Below are 22,363 nucleotides of genomic sequence, written 5' to 3'. Positions count from 1 at the left end.
AAATTATGGAGTAATTGACTGTCCTTATGAAGACTTAACACAAAATTAATTTCCTAAACAGGAATAACGTCTATATAATCTGTTGCATGTTCCTATGTTTACACTATCACAAGTGATGACTGTGACATATGTCTGTTCTGCTGCAGGTAATGCAATGAGAAGGAGGCTCATTCTTCATGTACACACAATAAAACAAATATGTGTGCATTTGCTATATATGCAATTGGGTATGGAAGGCACATGCATTCCTCTGAGAAGGGATATCCATGTACTAATATGGTCTAAAGTTCTTAAACTAAATGTATTTTCAGCAAATAATAGACAAATCATTTTTTCTCCCCCTCACTTGCCAATACTTGCTCAACATCCCATGAAGAAATAAACATGGACAGGGGAGATGTCCAGTCCTTTCTGAGCAAAGAAGAGTTAGGGAAAGGACCGTGGCACAGTGGCAAGGAGGATGAGTTATGGACATCAGTTCCTGGCATCTCCTGTTAAGAAATAATCAGGCAACAGATGATAGGAAAGGCCTGTTCCTGAGACTGGGTAGAAAATACTGGGCCTTATAGACAAACAAACTGACCCAGTATAAAACAGATTGAGTATTACAAAGCACTTCTTGCAAAATGAAATATGATAGACATGCACAGAATTACAACACACAAGTGGGTAGAGGGTTCAGAAAATAATGCAAAGTTCAAACTGATGAAACGAATTACATCATACTGCAGGGAACACATATCATATTTTTAATTAGTAATTTGCAACATATGGAATCGTAAGATGAAACTCCTCTAATTATCTCCCGTGCTGCTTCAAAGAAAACAGAAAATTTCTGTATATAGAAATGCCATACTGTGCATACTTCACATTTTTTGTCTTTGATCTTCTGCCAACATATAGATATGAATCCTAGACACTATTGTAAATCCCTCTATACTTTAATGCCTGAAATGTCTTGCAGGCACTTGTTAGTACAGTGATGATCCAAACATATTCCATAGCCAATTTCCAGTTGTTAACCTTCTCCTATCTTGAAACTGATTCTGTTTTCCCACTTGAGATAAGCCCAAACATTGACTGGCCTAACCATTCGAAAGCATGAAGTAGCTGCCTCAGGTAACAGATAGTAGGGGACAATGTTAAGGTGCTGAAAGACAGAGGTCTGGGAGTTGCATGGCCTGTGCTGTACATCCTAACCTCTTTGCTGGCCTCAGGCATGATGGAGAATACTCCCCCATCAACAGCATTGGTCTTTGCTTCAGGTAACATAATAACTTGTTCTCTGCCAGTGGAAGAGTACGTAGTGTGAGTAACTATTATTTTTATGATATATATAACACATTGATTACAACACAAACTCTTGAAATACAAACACTGCCACTGCAACTAGAAAAGGGAGGAATTCAGGAAATGGGTGGGATGAGGGTCCATAGCAGCATTCCCCAACTGAGTGCCCTCCAGATGTTTTGGACTCCAATTCCCATCAGCCCCATCCAGCAGACAGTGGTTAACAACTGGGAACAGACACACAATTCAGTCCTCTGATGCACACTCACCATTTGAAAGCAGAAGCATATTGCATTAGTTTTAACATAGTTCTTTTATGTTTGTGTATCATGATCCAGTGCAGGTCTATGCAGAAAGAATAGTGGTTACACACACACACACACACACACACACACACACACACTGCACAAACTTTGATTACTGGATTGTGTTAAGTATTGGCAACAGGGTAGTTCTAGTTCCTAATGCTTACTGGGAAACAACTCCTATTTCCTCAAGAGTTACAGCAAGGCCCCATTCACATGGATAAGTAAGTCTGGAGAGTCTGAGTAGACAATACTATTTTTTTTAAATCCACATTGCTTGCCAGCGCTAGCTGGAGCTGTTTCTGCTTTTTACATACCATCACATCTAATTTTCATATGTGGGAGACCTTGAATCCAGGCTCAGCTCAGTGTATAGTTGTATAGTGGATACAGCACCAGGCAACTTTCATGTGACTGGTTTAACTCCTGGCAGTGCTGGTGAAAACCTCTGCAGCCTAACTAAAAAAACAAAACCCACATCACTGCCACAGCTTCAGATGGTCTGTGAATGAGTCAAGCCCAAATTTGTCAATTTCCTCATGAGGCTCCCAAGCACAGAAGTTCTGTCCAAGTGAACAACTCACAACTCCAAAGTTCTCTCTTTCTAAAGTTAGGGATGATATAGGTGGATCCTGTGTCTGGTAAAAGTAACAAGAGCAAAATGTTTTTATCAATTCCCCATAGACGATTATTGGGAGTTACTGATCTAACATAAAATTGCAGCTGTTTTAAAAACACAATTAAATCAATCTTCTGTGAAATTTTCAAATAAACATTAGCCTCTTCTACACCCAACCTGTTTCTGTTATGTGAAAACTCTGTGCCTCTTTAAACATTTAGTTGTGTGTAGGAAACAGATTATCCTGTTTGCCTTTATTATGATACATGTCACTCTCTGATCCCTTTCATGATTTGTCAATTCTTCGGATTATTTAACAGCTCCACAGTGAAGTTTCAAGAGGTGACCTCAGGACTCTGCCATTATTTCCCCAACAGACAGAAAAGGACAGGGACCTTGGTGTGAGCCCTTGACCTTAGCTGACAGCCCAGCGGCGCCGACAACATGCCAGCAGGGGAGTGTTGGGGGCGGACATAAAAGACAGATGGCCCAATTCATCATACACTAGGAATAAATAAAAGCAGCTTCAAGCACTGCTAGTGCAGTGATGACTGCACAGTCCACAAATATGGAAGTCTGCCAAACAATTATAAACACAAAGGATAGAATGGCTGATGCAAAGTGAGCCTAAGAAAGAACAGGAGGTGGAAGAGTGTGATGTGCACCTTCCTAAAGAAGTACTTAAATGAATGTGATTTACACTAGCACAACGTATGCAATTAGGTCTATTTTTCTGTCCTGAAAAAAATTAAACATCACAGTCAGAAGCTAACTTTAACTGTCAGGATAAGGCTGCACACTTAACATGGGAGTAAGTCTCAGTGAACTGAATAAGACTTTTGAGTAGGCAGGCATAGGAGTTCACTATTGATGACTGAACTTTCGCATTTGTGTTAGCAAAGGCACTTCAACACAGATGATGTCCAGAGAGAAAAGAAACTGAAAATACTTTACTGCAGTGTTTCCCAACCTTTTCCTGACCATGGCCCCTTCCAACCTTGTTTCCTTCCTGTGCCCCCTTTTACAACAAGTAAAAACCAATGCAAACCAGTACAAATCTAAGGTTCTGGCCCCTAACAAAAATCCTGGCTATGCCCATGTTCTACCGGTAGAAGCATAACTATTTTAATATTTTCTTTATAAACAGAACATGTTTTATTTATAATTTTTATAATTTATACAGAATATAATTACATAAAACGATAGGAACACAATGAAATATTGCTGAAGCAGAAAAACATAGAATCATAGAGCTGGAAGGGACCCCAAGGGTCATCTTTCTAGCGCAACCCCCTGCAATTAGGAAACTCAGCTAAAACATCTATCACAGATGGCCATCAGAAACCTCCAAGGAAGGAGAGTTCAGAACCTCTTGAAGGAGATCCATCTTCCATAAAAAGTAAACAACACTTATTTGACCCCCGTTATTTGACACAGAGGGGGAAACCTAAAGATACAGTCCAAAAGGTGTACAGGGAGTTCTATATATATGGGAGAATTTTAAAAAGTAAGTGGTCTTCACTGACCTGGTGCAAAAAGATCTTGTCATCCGGAGGAGTCCTAGCTGCCTAGGTAAAACACTATAGTCCCACACATTCTTACCTGGGAGTAAGGCCCACTGAATGCAGTGAGGCTTTCTTCTGAGTAGACACTTATTTACTAGATGCAAGTCAGCAACACCAGACGACCCCACTCGGCTAGGCGCTGGGGTAGATTTCATCCCATACCTTGCAGAGCCGGGCTGCCACTGCTGACAAACCCTGCACCCCTTGGCAACATCTGAAGGCACCAGTCTGCTAGGTGCTGGTGTGGATCGCACACTGTGCCTTGCAGAGTTAGCCCAGGCTGTCACTGGGCCCAACACCGGTGGCAGCAACAAGCAGCTCTGGCTCACCCAGCCCTACCCATTGCCACCCCACCACTGCACATACCTGACAAGTGGGTTCTGGGCTGCGGGCTCTACTGGCCAAAATGGGGGCCATAGCAATTGCCCTCTCCCACCAGAAACAAAGACTGCTCCCAAAAAATGTGTATGGCAAAAAGGATGCACTAGGCCCTGGTGGCCTGCCCCTTTCTTACGTCAAGCCGCTTGTGATTGGCCAAGCGGATAGCTAGTTAATCAGGATTTAAAAACAAACAAACAAACAAACAAACATTCTCATTTCCCTCTGTGGCCTCCTAGCCTTGTGCTGTGGCCCCCGTTTACATGATTTTCACCTGTAGTCCCCTTAGGGATATCATGGGGTTCCCCAGTGGGGCCATATGCCTCCCGGTTGGGAAACAATGCTTTACTGGGTAAATGGAAGAAGAACACTGTATAACTTGAAGAGCAATAAACAGAGGGCTTTTGTCTTTTTATGTCAGGCCTTGTTCATATCCAGAAGACATTCAACAGCTAAACCTATGGGGCTGAAACTTCCACAGAACTGCACAGTCATTCAGAGCATGAATTAGCTCAGTAAGGGTCATGCCATTCTGACTCATCATTGCTAGGCAATACCTTCAACTTCACCCACCCCGGGTGGCTAACTATGAGCAGAATTAACCCTTTAGTTACTAAGTGAATGATTCCTGCTGTTGCACTTCCAACTATTTGTATCCTCCCTTTTTTTCCCAAGAGCTCAGGGTGCCATACATTGGAATGTCTTATTTTATCATCTCAACAATCCTGTGAAGTAGGGTAAGCTGAGAGTGCAGGACTGGCCACAGTTGCACAGTGAGCTGCATGACTGAACATAGATATTGAACTTATGACTGGTCCAAGTATTACAGTACACTCAGAGTAGGCAGACTTCCATCTTGCATAATCTACTTTAATTTCTACTAGCCCTCAAGGTCCAGTAATGGAAGCTAAGGGCAAAGAGATACACAAAATTAAGAAAGACATGAACTCTTGAGCACATGCGCAACCCCAGAACCGTTTTATTATCTTAACTGAGCTCAGTCTCTTTACACAAAAATCTGCTCCTTTTTCCTTCCAACAAGCTTTCTTTGCACAACAGTCTAATTCAGACATTGTGTTGTTGCTCTTGTGAAATAAATGGGAATCTGAAACTGTTGTTTATGTACTGCAAACCAGTGTTCTACCAGTAGATCCCAGTCTCTTACATAAATGTTACAAAATTTCCTTTACAGAATCATTCAAAACTAAATCAGGGGCCACATGCAAATAATAATATGTCTGATGGATAAAATGTCATCACGTAAAGCTTTCCCCATAATTGTATTCCCATGCTAGAAAAAGGCTTACCCTGTTTAATTTGTGCTAGCCACACAGCTGGCACAAGGCAACATTCTTTTTGTTCCTGGACCGAGACTTCTTGCTGCGAGCTCTTCCTGTTGGAAGAGAATAAAACTCTTCAGAAGGGAAATTACAAGAAATGCCTCACATGCCTTCCTCCAATTGCTTAACAACAGTGCTGCATTATTAGCAACAGCAGCACTTCCATATCTACCCTAATGAGCCTCAGAGCATTGGCTCCATGTTTTGCTTTCTAACTTTCTTTATATATGTCCAAAATGACTTTTCTTTCTTTTTTAATGGGGGTAGCAGGTTGGATGAACATGAAGATGAACTAGAAAATATTCAGAGTTCTACCCCCAAATGAATTTATTTCACCTTTCCTTCATCTGGCACTCATGGGAACTACTTTCAGCTGCAGTTCAGAGAGTTTTGAACTAGTTCAATTAACTTCATTCAGTTGAACTAGTTCATTCTAAGAACTGAAAGTCCTTACCCACACACTACGGATGCTGATTTAATAAATGTCCATACTGCCCTTCATCTGAGGACCACAGGGCAGTTTACAATATAAAAACACAAAAATACATAATGTAGTAACAAACAAAAACAATACCCACCCACGCTGCCTGTTTGCTGTACAGGATGATAATAGCCTGGTCTTTTTCACATATGGAAATACGTGATAGTAGTAAAGAATACATGCAAGATAACGTACATCAAATACACATGCAATACAGACTCTATGATGAGAGCTTGCACTTCATGCAACACTAGAGTCCTAACTCCATTTACCTGGGAGTAAGCCCCATGTAATTCACTAGGACTTACTTCTGAGTCTGTGAATCTACATAATTATGATCTGTGCCTGTCTGCGCAGGCATGCAATTAGGATTGGACAAATCAGCCTATCAGGATGTGTTTCTTATGTATAAATGAGCAATCATTATTTATTGCGAGTTGGTAGTATTTTCCCCACACTGTGTAAATAACAACTTAATCAAACATACTTATTCAAAAGTAGCAATTGCTATAGAAACTTCACCTTCAGGCACAAACAGGAATTCTGTTTCTGGTGTTTCCCTTTTTATAAGCTAACGAAAAAGCCAGACATTAAATGTGGCTTCCTTTTTGTAGACATAGTTGTTGCTGCTGATAGCACTACCACAGACTCATGGGCCTCCACAATTTGTTTTTACTATAATTGTTTTACTCTAACAGGTGCTCAGTAACACCTGTGTTTCTGTGGTTTTACCATTCAGCTAGTAGATGTTTGAAAGCTATTTGGAAACCAGACAGAGATGAAGTATGTCTCTAATGAAGTAGTAACTCAATGGGTAGTGTATTTCTGGAGGATTATCTGAGGCCTCAGACACGTTGTAAGACATGAGGCTGAAGGCCAAGTACTTTCAACCCCCTGCAAATGCAATAATCCACCAGAAATGCTTTGACTGGTTTATACCATCTTATTGAAGGCTCTGAAGCAACAATAATTTAAGAGAGTGATGGGTTAAAACAAGTGTGCTGCCTCACTTAATGGGGATTATCAGTATTCAGTTAGGAAGTGTGACTTGCTCTTACAACTATAAAATAGGTTTCATTTCTTAAATCAACTTTAAAAAAAAAGTCACATGAGACTTTCCGGACAGCACATTGCAATAAAACTTTTACAAGCCAAGCAATCCACAAATCATTTTGACTGATGCGTCCATGACAGAGCTGTATTTGTTGGCAAGCATTTTCACCTTTCATCCCTTCTAAGGAAGTGCCTTAATTAAGTCTCTGCAGTTGCTTTGGCAGCCACACCCTATGTAAAAATATTCACAAGGCTGTGCTGTGTGTATTAGTTAACATCTTGGTGATGTCTTCAAATACCACAGGATGGCTAGTTTCAAAATCACTGCATGCTGACTTCCCCAAATACAGCATTCTAGTTTTATGCCTAACACTGTTTGAATATCAGAAAACATGCCAAAATTATTCTAAGTGTCTTCACATGAAACCAATATCCACTCTGTTTGGAAACCATATCTAAGCTATACACATAGAGCTGGAAACAGACTAAGTGTGCAAGTCTGTTAATCTGTACTCAGAAGTAAGCACCGTTGAGTTCAATGGGACTTATTCCCAGATGTGTATAGGTTTGCAAGCTAAATTTATTGAATTTAGCTCTCATAGAAATCTATGGAATTTAGGTAATGACTAACTCATCCCATTGATTTCAATAGGATCTAAGTTCAATTTTCTTACATCAAGCCCGTAATGTGTGTTAATGGATGTTTCCCTGGAGTTTAAAATGAATAATAGCAGTTATAAATGCTGAGCTCCATCTTAAATTAATCTGGATATGGCAACAGCTTCACCTTTACTCAAAAAGAAAAGTCTGACATCTTCTGAACTGATTTAGAACACTAATCCCCAAACATCTCAATAATGAGATTTTATGCTTAAAGTAAGATGACTGTTATCACTAGCAGAGTCTCATAATAACGCATGTGACAGGAGTCAACTGCTTTTAGTTTTGTAAAACTAGTATGCAAACTTTCTTCCATACCATTGTTTCATATGAAAATGAAATGTCAAGGTATCTTTCATTTACTTTTGATATTCTCTAGAATCATGCTTTGGTACTATAAGCTTCCCTGTAAGATTGTGTGTGCATGTATGTACACACACACACACACACACACTTTGTGCTGCTTGGTCTATTAGGTGTGTGTGGGACTACAAACAGCAACACACAACATTGGAAAGATTGTTGTCTGCATTAACCTTTTCAGAAGGGGTTTATCCCTGTGCACTGGGAATTATGACATGAAATACTCCACTGTTGAAATTCGGTGTGAGGATTATCATCAGACTCATGTTTTGTTAACCTACAGCAGTTCCAGGCTCCTGTTGGCACACTAATAGTCTGAGGCTCTTGTTGCAAAGTTTTTGAAGCATTAGCGCTTAGTACTAGGGAATGAAAATAAGAAACATTTCAACATCATGACCATACGGTGTGCTAATGACTGCTCGGTGATACCTTTGTGTGTGTATGTCTTCAAACTCATATATGGTTCTTACAAAAATGAAAGCAGATGGATCTGCAGCAGCATAAGTATCCAAAGCCTAGCTCAGAAGCAAATGTGCATGGACTTCAGGGAAGGTTAGATTCACTGGTGAACTTTGCATCTAGATTTTCAAATAACTAGATTTTCCTGTGGTAAAATCTTTCCAATGCATGTCCCCCCACAAGTGGCGTAGGAAGGGGGTGCAGTGGGTACGGGCCACCTGGGTGTCATCCCTGAAGGGGGTGACAAAATGGCTATGGGCTATGTGACACGGTGGCTCGGGCACCTGCAGGCGCCACGCAGCCCAAAATGGCAGTGTGGGGCTTGCATCCGTCTGCCGCCTCTCCCTCAGCCACCCTACAGCTGGGGGGGGGCAGTGGCGAGGCTTGATGCAGTGCAATATGCCCCAGCTTGCCCCACCCAGTGGGTGGCTTGCCTTGCGCACGTGACACTCCGGGGGCCTGAGCTACACCGCTGCATTGGGGGAACGAGCTACAGATTGCAAACAACAGGAGCAAAGCATAGCGAACAGGTCTGCAACCAACTACCCCTCTAAGAAGGCTTCAGCTGGGCAATTTGGAATGGGCAGCAAGCAGAGGGGTGCTGTGGGTGCTGTGGTCTTGGGCCCAATTTTGAGAGGGGGCGCAAATAGGCGCCCCCACAGCAGGCTCCTTCATTGGAGCCTGACTCAGCACCAGCAGTTGCTAGAGATCTGTGGATTGCAGATTTAGCATACAGTGGTACTTCTGGTTACGTACTTAATTTGTTCCGGAGGTCCGTTCTTAACCTGAAACTGTTCTTAACCTGAAGCACCACTTTAGCTAATGGGGCCTCCCGCTGCTGCCGCGCCACCACCGCACGATTTCTGTTCTCATCCTGAAGCAAAGTTCTTAACCCGAGGTACTATTTCTGGGTTAGCAGAGTCTGTAACCTGAAGCGTATGTAACCTGATGCGTATGTAACCTGAGGTACCACTGTATATATAATGCAGAAAAACCTTGGCCTCATATGTTTATTTATTCATTTTATATAGACACTCGTCTATGGCACGGATGGGTTTCAAACATAACAGTACTAAAAATGCTAAATAATAAGTAGCAATAAAATATACATATTTCAGCTGTTTCTGGGCACAATTCAAAGTGCTCGTTATCACCTATAACACCCTACATGATGTAGGTCCAAGCTATCTGAAACACCATATGTGAACCTGCATATGAACACCTGCATATGAGAACCTGCTCAGGTTTTGAGATCTTCAGGGATGTCCTTCTCGGTCCCACTACCCTCACAGGCCTGCTTGGTGCGGACATGGGAGAGGGTCTTCTCAGTGGCTGCTCCCAAACTCTGGAACTGCCTCTTTGGAGAAGCTAGACTGGCTCCCTCCTAGTTGTCCTTCAACTGGCAGGTGAAGACTTTCATTTCCAAAAGGCCTTTGGGAACTGACTGCTTTAATGAAAGGACTGGTGCTGTGCTGTTTTTATGTAATTATTCGTATTTTTAAAACACAGTTCATATATGTACATAGTTTTAATTCTATCAATGTTTAATTGTATTTTAATGATTGATTTTTCTATACAGTGGTACCTCGGGATGCGAATGGGATCCGTTCCGGAGCCCCGTTCCCATCTGGAATGGAATGCAAGACGCGATGGCGTGTCTGCGTGTGCATGGGTCATGTTTTGCTGCTTCCACGCATACGTGTGGCGTCATTTTGAGCGTCTGCGCATGCGCGAGCGGCAAAGCCCGGAAGTAACACGCTCCGTTACTTCTGGGTTGCCGTGGAGCGTAACTCGAACACACTCAACCCGAAGCACATTCAACTTGAGGTATGACTGTATTTTTAGTAAAATTAATAAAAATCTGTAAACTGCTTTGAGTTTTCTCAGGAAAAAAGGGGAAGTATAAATAACTATATAACAACAACAACAACAACAACAACAACAAAAATAAATAAATAAATAAATAAATAAATAAATAAATAATTTCTTTCCCAGATGTTTCTGGCTGGAGTTAGGCATTGGTTACATGTTTCTAGTTCAGTAGCCCATGGAATGATAAAGGGCAAAGCATTTGCATCTGAAGGTGACCAGTCTGCATTCTAGACTGGGATTACCTCACCAAAACAATGTTTAGAAGGTGGTTTAAAGTAAGTTAGCTCCAGAGTGTGGGCAGAGTGCAAATCCCAAGCTTGTAAGCAACAATGAGAAACTTTCTTCCAATTATACGAATTATATGAAGGTGACCCCTTCATACCTTACTTGTGGGCTTCGGGAGACAACTGTTGACCACTATGGGAAGGAGGAATCTGGACTAGCACTAAAACCCTATGCACGAAGCCAATGAGGTTGAACCTAAGGTAAGTGTGCATAGGATTGCAGCCTTTATTTTTAGTGCAATCTAACAGGGCTCTTCCTCTGTTCTTATTCCCTGAAAAATAGAGGACATACCCAAGCTAAAACAGAGGTAAATATGTTCCAATATGCTGCTTCTACTTAAATATTTAGACATTTATGGTGGCAGTGCAAGATTTAGGAAAATCTTTACCACAGCATCCATGAGTCTTGCGCTGAACCTGCTGGTTATTTTGCAATCAAATACTCTACTGTCATTTATACATGCAAAAAGGCTGCTTACCAGATGGCCTGAGCTATGGCAACTTTTTTCTTTATTGACAATATGCATACTTTACTATTACATTTTGGTGAAGGCTGCCACTGATGTGCAATCTTTATAACTACAACTAATCCAGAATGTAGCAGCTAGACTGGTGACTGGAAGTGGCCACCGAGACCACATAACACCGGTCTTGAAAGACCTACATTGGCTCCCAGTATGTTTCTGAGCACAATTCAAAGTGTTGGTGCTGACCTTTAAAGCCCTAAATGGCCCCAGTCCTTTATACCTGAAGGAGCGTCTCCACCCCCATCATTCTACCCAGACACTGAGGTCCAGCGCCGAGGGCCTTTTGGCGGTTCCCTCATTGTGAGAAGCAAAGTTACAAGGAAGCAGGCAGAGAGCCTTCTCGGTAGTGGCACCCACTCTGTGGAACGCCCTCCCACTAGATGTCAAAGAGAACAACTACCAGACTTTTAGAAGACATCTGAAGGCATGTTTAGGGAAGCTTTTAATGTTTGATGCATTACTGTATTTTAATATTTTGTTGGAAGCCCCCCAGAGTGGCTGGGGAGGCCCAGCCAGATGGGCGGGGTATAAATAATAAATTATTATTATTATTATTATTATTATTATTATTATTATTATTATTATTATTATCAGTTGTTGCTGTTTTAATTGTAACTTTGCATCCACGAGCTGTAGTATTTGAAAGCGACATTTTTTGTTTTGATACCCAGCGCTTGTTATTTCAAGTGACTTACACAAATCCGCATGCACCATAATTAAAATTCTGTCCTAATCATCAAAGGAAAGTGAAGGCCAAGGCAATGCATGTCATGCATATCTTGTTTCTCCACTGATCATCCGGTAAAAATAAATCACAACGGATGCCACATAACCTCTCCTTTCATTGTTTAAACAGCTAGAAAGGCTAATGTGAAAACCCATTCTAGGAATCCCACATGAGTATGAAAATATGCTGTACAATAACTATTAAACATTTCTATAATAACGCCAATACTTTTTAGTATTATAAATAATGTTACAGCCTAGTTAGTACAAGAGTGATTTCTACCTGCCTCATCTTTACAGCTACAGGGGCTTAGGGTACAGCAGATGTGCATGTCCAATGCCCTCTGCCAGGAGGGGGGCTTTAATGCTGTGGAGGCTCCTTCTGCGATCACATAAATTGCAGTCGATGGGACTGCTGGTGGTAGCAAACAAAGAGACACAAGGCAGATTGTTATGAACTGGGAGTGGAGCAGAGCCAGCCATGGATCTGCTGGTTCCAAAGCTGATCTGTTCCCTAGAGCAAAAGATTATCTCCTCATTCCCTCGCAAAAGTCTGCTTCGAATTGATCTGCCCTGTATAGTACTTTCCCCACTTCCTCTGTTGTGTCCCCGTGTCAATTTTTAGATTGTGGATTTCTCAGGGCTAGACCCTCTTGAACCATGAATGGCACCATGCACATTTATGCTGCTATATGAGTAGTAAATAAAAACATGGCTATCTTACAGCACAAAGAGAAATTAATCTAGTTTATATCTCAGAGTGCTACTGTATAATGGTAGTGTGTAAATGCTGTTAATGTTTTTAGAATACATAAAGGTGAAAGTGGGATGCGGGTGGCGCTGTGGTCTAAACCACAGAGCCTAGGGCTTGCTGATCAGAAGGTCAGTGGTTCGAATCCACATGACGGGGTGAGCTCCCATTGTTTGGTCCCAGCAGGAGCCCACCTAGCAGTTTGAAAGCACTTGAAAAGATTATACCATCCCAATCAAAGTTACAACAGTGACAATTCAAAGTTGATTGGGACCCTAAAATTGTGGTTATGTGTCATCAAGACTCAAGCAGGTGAAGATTTGCAGTGGAGTAAAATGGTATTTTACAGAGACAAGATTTTACAGACACAAACTTCCACAGATTCCACATTTGTCCAGGTTATCATGTGATAGGGGAAACTTTCCAACAGAGAGGCTTAGTCAGCTGATGAAAGCTACACACTGTAACTGTCTCCTGATTGAAGAAAGCATTTGCTAAAGTAATATTGTCTTTTGCACGTATAGCGAAGGGATATTACTGCCTTACCCACCACCTAAAGCTGGTGACAGCATAATCCTTGATCTACATTCTGAAAGTTTAGAAAAGACTGGAATGTGAAATTTACCATACCTTTGATGTTTACACATGCTCTTGGATCCCAAAATACTGCCCCATGTAATGAGTGACTATTTTCTGTTCCTTTCATAATTTTGAAACAGCAACTGTTCACCACTAAAGCTAAAAGAAAAGAAACTGAGCAAAACATAATATGCTCCTAATTCACAATTATTATTTTATATTATTTTATTGGATTTTACTGTGCACAAACTCTGTGAGATTTGCGGGGCCAAACAGGAATGTTATAGCAGAACAAGCAACATTCAGATCAGTGTGCTAGTTGCTCACCCAAGCCCACGTCTATAAGCAGAACTTGTAGTCAATGAAGTCAGAGTAGGCCCACTGAAATTAATGAACATGAATAAGTTAGGTCCATTGATTTAAATGGGCCTATTCTGCATAAAACGTAGTTGAATACCACCCAGAAATATTTGCATTTTTCATCTGGACTTGCTCACTCAAGAAGTTTCAGCCACAGAGACAGGAGGGAGGAGCAAAGCCCTATAATAATCAGGGCCATTAATCCCAGGAACAGTGGGAGTCAGTGCTGCTTATAACACTTGTATGCTCAAAATATAAGTAAATGAAAAAGTGAGTAAATATCTATCCACAAGTATCTCAGAATTTTCTTTGTGAATTGTTGCATCTGGAGGGCAGGAAACTACCATACTTTTGGAAAGGAGCATGAACTACCCTCATTTACAGTAAGTTACAAAATACAGCAACAACTACCTTTCACTAAAGTTTGCTTAGCCCCAGGGGGCAAGAATGCTTAAACCTCCTAACTATTTTGTCTATTGAGTGTGAACTTGTAAGAAATCGATTTTGGGAAGATGATGTTTTTGTAATTAAAAAATAAACTTTAAAATGAATTGACCTCCTTTGGCAATCTTCACAGAACTTTAGCCTAATGGTTGCCATCAATTTTATTTGAATTAATTTTATAATGAAATGATTTTAGAATGTACTATTTTATTCTTGTTAGCCGCCCTGAGTCCGGCTTCGGCTGGGGAGGGCGGGATATAAATAAAATTTATTTTTATTTTTATTATTATCTGTTTATGGAATGTTTGATGCTGTGTTAGTAAACCAGAATAAAAACAAAACAAAACAGTGAAAGGATATTAATTTTATGAATGCCAGTCAAAAAGTTACTAAATAGCAGAATGTTTCTTCAAGCCGGTTGTTATATTAAACAAAAGTAGCAGACAGCATGTGCGTGTTTGCAGGGCATGGTAGAAAAATCCCAGTGTGGATCAGAGTGTAATTTCAAACATATGGTAAATGCAATTTCAGAATTAGAATGTAAACTTTTATTGCATGAGTTGTGATATTGTATTAATAGCATGGGACTGTGGTATGTGTGATGGAGGGGGCCTGTCTTGGATGTTTGTACTAGGCCCTTAAATTTAGAGCATTAAATAGCAGTTTAACATATAAACAAACTGACATGCAAGTTCTGATAGTATAAGCTGATTATTCAGAAAGCATAACCTGAATAGTTTGAAACTTTTAAAATTAATTGGAAAATTGCCTAAAAACACAATTGAAGAAAAACTTTGAATTAAAGTAATTTTTAGAAGAGCTAGTGGTAAAGGTTCTGTGAGCGACTATATTTTGCTGTTCTTTTCTTCCATTGTTTTTGCATGTGGCAAAATCATTTTCACTTCAGCCAAGTGGATGTAAACTGTGTGTAATTGGAATTTTCCACTTATTCAGAGTGGTTATTGTATTTTTACAGCCGCTGTACCCACTTCTTGTACAGGTGTGAATGTCTATAGGAGACAGGGCAGTTGGAGAATCATATTTCACAATAGAGTAGACATTTTAAAATCTGAGAATAAACTGAAGTCTAAAATACATTTTGGCTTACTATGACACAAGACAATCATATAGGATTGGGTTGTGCAGCCTTGGTTCTTTGTTGCTCCATCTCTTCCAGGCTCTTGTTTAGATCCTACCAACCTCCCATTTTTCATAGCCTTGCAACACGGCTGGCATTTAAGGAATCAAAAGCATTTAAATAATTCAGACCTTTCCTTTTCATCTCAAAGCCCAATATGGATTGCCAGGTTCAAAAGCAAAAATTAAGAAATGATTTCACCTGCTTAAAAACATGGTAGGAGAAGGGGGGCAAATCTACAGCACACTTGAACTGGACATTTTCTATTTTCTGAAACCCTTTGAATGATAGGTTTTCTATAGGGTGCTGGGAGGAGCCTATGGTTCTCTAACTATATCTCAGAGGACAAAGTGTGGGAGCACAAAGTTGGACGTTGTGTATGCGTATGCATAATCTTGCACCATTTTTTATACGTAGAAGATCCCAAGGTTTTCCTAACTGATTTCCAGTGCAGGTAATCTACCTCTTGTTCCCTCAGAAACAGGGGAAAATATCCTAGGGCTGGAAAAACATACAAGAAAAAAGAGCAATTGATTTGAAACTTTAGAACCAGGAATAGTCTGGGACAGGACACTGTTTTGCTACCTTGTTTTTGCTCCTTAACCTTGAAATTGTTACATTTTCATAAAGCCTTTGTCTTTTAATTATCTATGGCCTTTTTGTGTGGATAGGATGTTTAAACTAGTTTTTAAAAAGTAAAATTGTCTTCTAGATTGTTTAGATTGTTGGTTTTTTACTGCTGGTTTTAATGTATGTTTGTGTATGCTTGCTTGTTTTGCTTAAAAGTCACTATGAGTTGCCATGGCAAAAAAGCAACAAATTTAAAAAAATACCATGAAATTACAGACACTTTTGAGACTTTCTAATCCTATCTCTAACAGATAATTCTCAGAAGTCTCACCAAACTAAAATTCCCAATATTTTTAATGGAAAGCCATAGCAGTACAATTAGTACAAACCAATATTTATAAGTCTGTAGTATATATGTGGTCTTGATGAGAAGGAAGCATAGTTTCATGGAATGGGCCAAAAGTATAAAGAAAACTTGTAAAGCAAAATGGAAGTTGATGAAAGGGAACACTACATACCTGAGTTTGGAACTGTAAAAACATTTCTGAGTTCAAGAGGAGACGAAAAGCACAAGCAGATGTAAAAGTGATGAAAGAGGTGTAAATCCTTACTGTAGTAGTAAGGCTAGTGAAATTAGAAGATGGAAAAGCGCACCTGCAGTAAATACAATAGTAAATCAGGCATAGTTTGGTATTACACATTGCAGTCTGACTACTCTCATTTTATTGTTGTGAAATTGTTCTTCCGAGTTTCCCACTGTAACAGACACTAAATCACCACTTACCCTGAATATGAAAAAAAAACTATAATTTAAAAACAATCCCGTGCCAACTGAACTGCTTTTTTTGTTTAATGCCACCTAAATAGTCTTCACATAAATATTATTTTCCCATGGCGTTTAGTTTTAGCTACTGAATATGACTGATGTTTTAAAGGTCCTTTATCTTATTTCACTTTCAGATATATTATTCCTTGATATAAAATGGTGTCCCATATACACTTTACCCTCCTGTCTTCCATTTGCATAGATACTGGGGTTTAAATTGGTAATATTGTTACAAAATTAAACTCCATTATTGTAGGTGTTATTTTCCTTTCTTCTCTACCAAGAAACTTGCATAGAAAACATTGCCTGTCCAGGAAATTACAGACATATGTATGCACACAGAAAAAGTGTAAGCTTAAGGCACAATGTGAACAAATCAAAGATTAACCTTCTGTAAGGCCAACTTAATTTTTCGAATCTTTATGCTTTATGAAAAATCAATTAGCTTCAGAGGCTGAAGCAGGTAGGCAGCTGCTGAGCCTCAAGAGAGCCGCCTCATATGGGTCACACCGACCTGACTAGCTGCCACTGAGGAAAAACAGACACTGCTGTTGAGAGGGTCCCATGGGAGACTTAGTTCTACTTGGGTGATCCTCTCTGTGTGCTAAAACTGTACATCCTGCAGCAGCCCCTCCTTCCATCCCATCCCAAGCAAGTAACTGAGCGACAGTTCAAGAGAACAGCCACCTCCACTTGCTTGCCTGCCCTTTCCTGCTGCATTGGCACTGGGGATTGGGCCCAGCACTGCCACTCAGATTGGTAAATGAGCAGATGAGTGATGATGGCAAGGGGCAACCACCACTTCCGCAGTGTGGAAGCTCAGATGCCACACTCTCCACAGACTCACATTCCCTCTGGGTAATGCAGCGAGCCCTGCACAGAGAGAATGACCACAGGTGGTAGCAATTGCCATGGTAAGCAGCAGACCCTGCCTCCTCCCATACTTTATCCCTCTGGGTGGCACAGTAGGTCTTCTGGGTCCAACTGCACCACCCAGAAAGAATGAAAGCAGCAATAGCTGCTCCTTGCAGTTGCCTGCTTAGGTGAGCAAGCAGTGGAAGCTGCAACCAGCGGCTGCCTCCTACATCTTGCTACTCTCAATCGCTCTCTGAGTGGTGTTGATGGGCTTCCTAGGGGAGTGAGGCAGGGAAGCAAAGGAGGATGAGACCTGCCAATGCCATGTTGCTGAGGAAATTCCAGAAAAATGACCTGTGCCGACCATGTGACAGTCAAATACACTTTGTGGCATGACTATTAGCTGGGAATTTTCTCAGTGCATCTGTAAGAAATGAATGGATGTGCAGGTTTCACAGTTAACTACTGTATATGGAAGGGGTGGGGTTTTTTTTGTCTAAGGGTCCTTCCAGATTGAATCCTATGTGAAAATAGTGACAATCACATATTGGCAAAATCAGGTTGGGCAATGGAAGCTGACCTGGTGCTCTTGCTCAACAAACCTGCTTCTTCAGAATAAGGAAAGTGACAGGGAAATGCACTCTATTGACTTTTCGCAACAACAGTTGCTTCAAATGTTTACTGAGCATTTGTCTTGATTTGTTCACACTAAGTTTCTGAGGAGCTCATCTGATGCTTATTGAACACTCAATGGTGATGTCAAGCCATTGTTAACTTTCCCCTTTCCTTGGGAAAAATAACTATGGGGTGGGGATGGGGAGCAGATTTGCTGTGCAAGAACAGCACATAAACTTTATTTGCGCAACCTGAATTTGTTGGTATTTGATTGAATTCCATCCTAAAATAAGGACAATCAGAGGAAAGGGGAAAATACACTGGAAAGAGTAGGGGAATGATTTGCTTGAGGCAAGGCCCACAAGCTGCCAGGGAACAGATCGGAATGAGCAATCAGCAAAAAGGTCGTCTGGAAACATAACGGGGCGAAAAGTCTCCTCAATCACTTCGGCTGCAATGTGGGGTTTTAGGGGTCCTGTGAAGTGCTGAAACACACGCCGTCTTGAGGAGGCCAAACAACGCTCCGTGAGGCGCGAGTAAAAGACCACCTTATTCCCACAGGCGAACAGAGGCGCGCAGGCAGCCACGCGAGCGAACCTCTCGCAAACGACAGGAGGGCGACGCGAGTGGGCCAGGCGCCACGTGCGCGCGAGAGATGCTGCGCGCGCCAAAAAAAACCCCTCTGGCGGGTGCAGGCGCGAGGCGCGGAATGGCGCCAAAACGTCCTGAGGGGAGAAGGAAAACATGTCGCTGCGCCCCCCGAAGGCCGTGCACGGGGGGGGGGGGACCGAGACGCTGTTGGCGGACCCGGGGGATTTCTCGGTCCGCGCGTCCCAGGAGGAAATGATGGAAGCCTCCCCTGTCCGTTATGGGAGACTTCTTACGACTATCCTAGGTCACGGGCGCCCCGTCGCCTCACTGCAGCGCCCCTTCCCCGTCAGCAAAATCCCCGCCATGGCCAGAAGCCTCCGTCCTGGCGTAGGAGGGGGCCCCTCCTCCCTCCATTGGCTCCGCTGCACCAGGCATCGCCATAAATGCCTCTCCGCAGCCTCCCGCTGCCCCCTCAGCGCAGACACCTTCCAGAAGGGCGAGCGGCCGCGAGGGGCACTTGCCGCCACCGCCGCCGCCTGCGTCGAGTTCCTGCTGCACACGCTGCCCGGCCGGGGTCGGGTGTCTGGCGCTCTCCCCGCGGCTTCCCAGGGAGGCTCGGGTGGTGCTGGCTGACCCGCCGCCAGCTGCCTGAATGGTCCCCGCGGCTGCCATGAACCAGGCCCCGGACCCCAATGGCCCCGAGCAGCCTGAGAGCAGAGATGCCCGCGCCTCGGCTCCTCTCCAAGCCGGAGCCGGAGGCGGCGGCGGCCCCTCCAGGGGGATGCCACCACCGGCGCCGAACCTGCCCCAACTCATCCAGAAGTAAGAGCCGCGTCGGGACGTTGCTTGGGGCGAGGAGGGCGGCGGGGGGGGGGGGAGAGAGAGAGAGGCGGCGGAGAGGGGGGTCTCCGGGCTTCCCTTTCGGCTCGGTGGCGCTTTCTCTCCTCCCTCTTCAGCGCAGGGCCAGCGAGGTTTGTTTGCATATAGGCTTCCCTCAGGGATTGTTTAATAACTTCAGCGGTCTTTCCCCCTCCTTTCCCTGGAGTATCTCCGCGTGGGGCACATACAAAAAAAGGGACCCCCATTTTATTCTCCAGGGATTAAAAAAAAATTCTTTCTGACCTTCCGCAGCAGCGGTGAGATTTTCTTTGATATATAAAATCCTATGGATGTGGCTCAATTTAGTTCCTCCGCTTTGGTCACCCGCTGCATTTTCTTTTAGGGAGAAAGTCTCGCTCATCTTATGTTTACAAGCATGAGAGTGTTTCTTCTACACTCTTCTTGTTCACATATTAATGTTGCAGCTTTCGCATTTCTTGCCCACTTTTTAAAGGCTCCTCTTGCTAAGGCCTCGATGGGAATTAGATGTGCGGGAATGGAAATTCAGGACAAGTTGGTGCTGTATGTAAAGAGCAACAACCCCAGTTGGTGAAATGGGCTTGCTTTTTGCAATCGTACCGGTCGTAAAAACACTGATAAGAAAGTTTGCATAATTACAGCAGACTGATCTATTTCAATTTCCACACATATCCATCGTGGAGGAAAATTGGTATGTTAATCTGCCCATGTATTTTCTTCTTAATTAAATGAAACGCCTGAAGATTAGCTGAAATTGAAATAACACTGTGTAACAGATGCCATAGGCCTGAAGGAAAATGGTTATATGTATTGGATTCAAAGGTTCCACCCCCCCCCCCAAATCTGGCTAGAACATTAGTATAAAATAAATCCTGGCTAAATTTTAAATAAGTCGGAAAGTGGTTACAATAGCAGACGTTGCTATAAGAGTCATAGCTTGCCTTGATGACTTAAAAAGACATGGTGGAGCGATAATTTTGCATGTGGTAAAAAGTCAGCTTTTAATATCATTGCCTAGAGGTCCCAGAGAAAGTAGTTCTTTCTGTTGATTCATCAAATTTGCTGCATGAAGAAGAAAGACTGTGGTGGTTTGTGGAGTAATCCTAGCTTTCTTAATATCTGCGCACTTGTAAAGCGGCCTCCCATTGAGAAAGATGATCTAGGCCTTCAAAATATGGTATGGCGCTGTAGACCTTACTTATACATTATTTTGGGGGGTTCCACAACCACAACATTTGATGGAAGCATATTTCAATATTATTTTCTGATTGTTCTTCTATCCATGCAATCCTTTGCATATTTTCTCAGAACTAACTATTTTCTCACTGAACCACTGAGTTCAGTGGGGCTTATTTCTTCATGTTTTTGATTGCAGCCTAAGCACGACAACTTTATGAGAAATTATAGTGGTCTAAAACAATATATTTTTCAGAATCATTTTTGTTGGTTAATGCTGAAATACACAACCTGCTATCATTATGTGTCTTAAAAAATGGAGTTAAAGAAGATAGTTCCAGCCATTCTTTATCATGGAAGCATGGCGTAAAATTGCAAATGTCAAACTTCCATCTATGGTAGTGGAACTTGATCGCGGTATTTGTAACTGCGTTGCATAATTTAATCTCTTATTGCATGTTGACATAATTAATATGCTTCAATATTAACTGTAGTAAACAGAAAATGTTTAGATACATGTTATTGGGTTTATTTTCTGAAACATTTGGAAACTAATATAGACAGTGATTGGCATAAGAATTTTGAGAAGTGTTTTGTGAACTGAACACGGTATTAAATCAAATTAAATTAAAACAGCTATTAGAAGAACAACTCAGAGAGTAGGCCGTCAAATTATTTTGACTGTTAATTATTTTCTATTACTTTTACACATGTAGAAAAGTTCCGAAAATGGCTTTGCTTGTAGGTACTTAATTGTCATCACATACATTTTGTTTTGCTCTATTTATTTTCATATTGCTGAAGCAGAAGTGAACTGTGTTTTACAAGATTCACCAGTATTCTAATATTCCTACTCATAAAATGGTTAAAAATTGATATTATTGTAAAAATATGTAAAATGGCAGGTAAAATGTTTATTATTTTATAGTAAAACAAATGAAATAGCAGTCTTAACTCTTTATAGGAAAGAACTTGATTAAACTCTTAGCAATTCAGTCCAGTATACTGGTAAGGAAGTATTCTGCGCTTTCTGGACAGAAATATTTTTCACAGGTGTAATTATAAGCATTATACATTGAAAGTTATATATTCGTTTATACACAACCATTGACTAAATCTCATAATTATAACATTTTAGCTAATAGCTTTACATTTACATTTATAGAAAGGGTACCATTTCAGATGGAATATAGTAATTTTTGCTGTGGGGTGTGGTTTTTAATCTGGAAAAATACGGTTTTGTGTAGTGGGGAAATTGTAAGGAAGAGAAGGAGTAAGAATGCAGCATCCTGTATCCTAAATTAATATAGAAGTTTAAATCTTCTAACAAATCAAATTATTACATATTAAAAGTAATTTAAAACATGATGAGAAATACTGAGTGCTGTGTTTATGGGAGACCCTTCAAATCTCCACTCAGATATTGAATTTGTGTAGCTTACTGGGTGGCCTTGGGCAAGGCAGCATCTTTCTGCGGACTTCATGTTAACTCTTTATCCCCCATGTCCTGCAGTTCACATAAAAACACTTTGTAGATTTGTATTCCAGTGTTTCAAATATAATATCAGTTTTGGTTAGGCACCTGCGATATACTGATTACATTATTTCACCTGTTCTTTGTTTGAGTGGGAATGCATAAATGCCACCTGATTTAGGATTTTTAAACTGGAACATCTGA

The 22,363-nt window shown here is 41.4% G+C and overlaps 1 protein-coding gene and 1 long non-coding RNA gene across 11 annotated transcripts in view; one reads left to right on the top strand and one right to left on the bottom strand.

The window, feature by feature from the left end:
* The window catches only part of LOC310707698, a 33,145-nt gene extending 13,966 nt beyond the window's left edge, over positions 1 to 19,179 (bottom strand). For 2 of the 5 annotated variants that reach the window (XR_014526664.1, XR_014526665.1), the window contains exons 1-5: positions 18,312 to 18,430; positions 16,283 to 16,418; positions 13,299 to 13,411; positions 10,768 to 10,941; positions 5,465 to 5,550 (exon numbers count right to left, since the gene is read on the bottom strand). This is a non-coding gene — a long non-coding RNA (uncharacterized lncRNA). Of the gene's footprint in view, positions 1 to 5,464; positions 5,551 to 10,767; positions 10,942 to 13,298; positions 13,412 to 16,282; positions 16,419 to 18,311; positions 18,431 to 18,608; positions 18,730 to 18,944 lie in introns of those variants that run through there. The other 3 variants (XR_014526662.1, XR_014526663.1, XR_014526666.1) reach the window with 3 other exon arrangements.
* The window catches only part of RBM20 (RNA binding motif protein 20), a 115,278-nt gene continuing 106,412 nt past the window's right edge, over positions 13,498 to 22,363 (top strand). For 3 of the 6 annotated variants that reach the window (XM_083504757.1, XM_083504756.1, XM_083504755.1), the window contains exon 1: positions 19,292 to 19,473. In XM_083504757.1, the coding sequence (XP_083360883.1) occupies positions 19,304 to 19,473 (170 nt within the window). In that variant the 5' untranslated portion in view covers positions 19,292 to 19,303. Of the gene's footprint in view, positions 13,996 to 19,257; positions 19,474 to 22,363 lie in introns of those variants that run through there. The other 3 variants (XM_083504762.1, XM_083504760.1, XM_083504751.1) reach the window with 3 other exon arrangements.

This window comes from Podarcis liolepis, assembly GCF_965112155.1.
Source record: "Podarcis liolepis genome assembly, chromosome: 5".
In the NCBI taxonomy this organism is placed as follows: domain Eukaryota; kingdom Metazoa; phylum Chordata; class Lepidosauria; order Squamata; family Lacertidae; genus Podarcis; species Podarcis liolepis.
The sequence above is the reverse complement of the archived record's forward strand: the minus strand, read 5'-3'. Positions and strand labels throughout refer to the sequence as shown.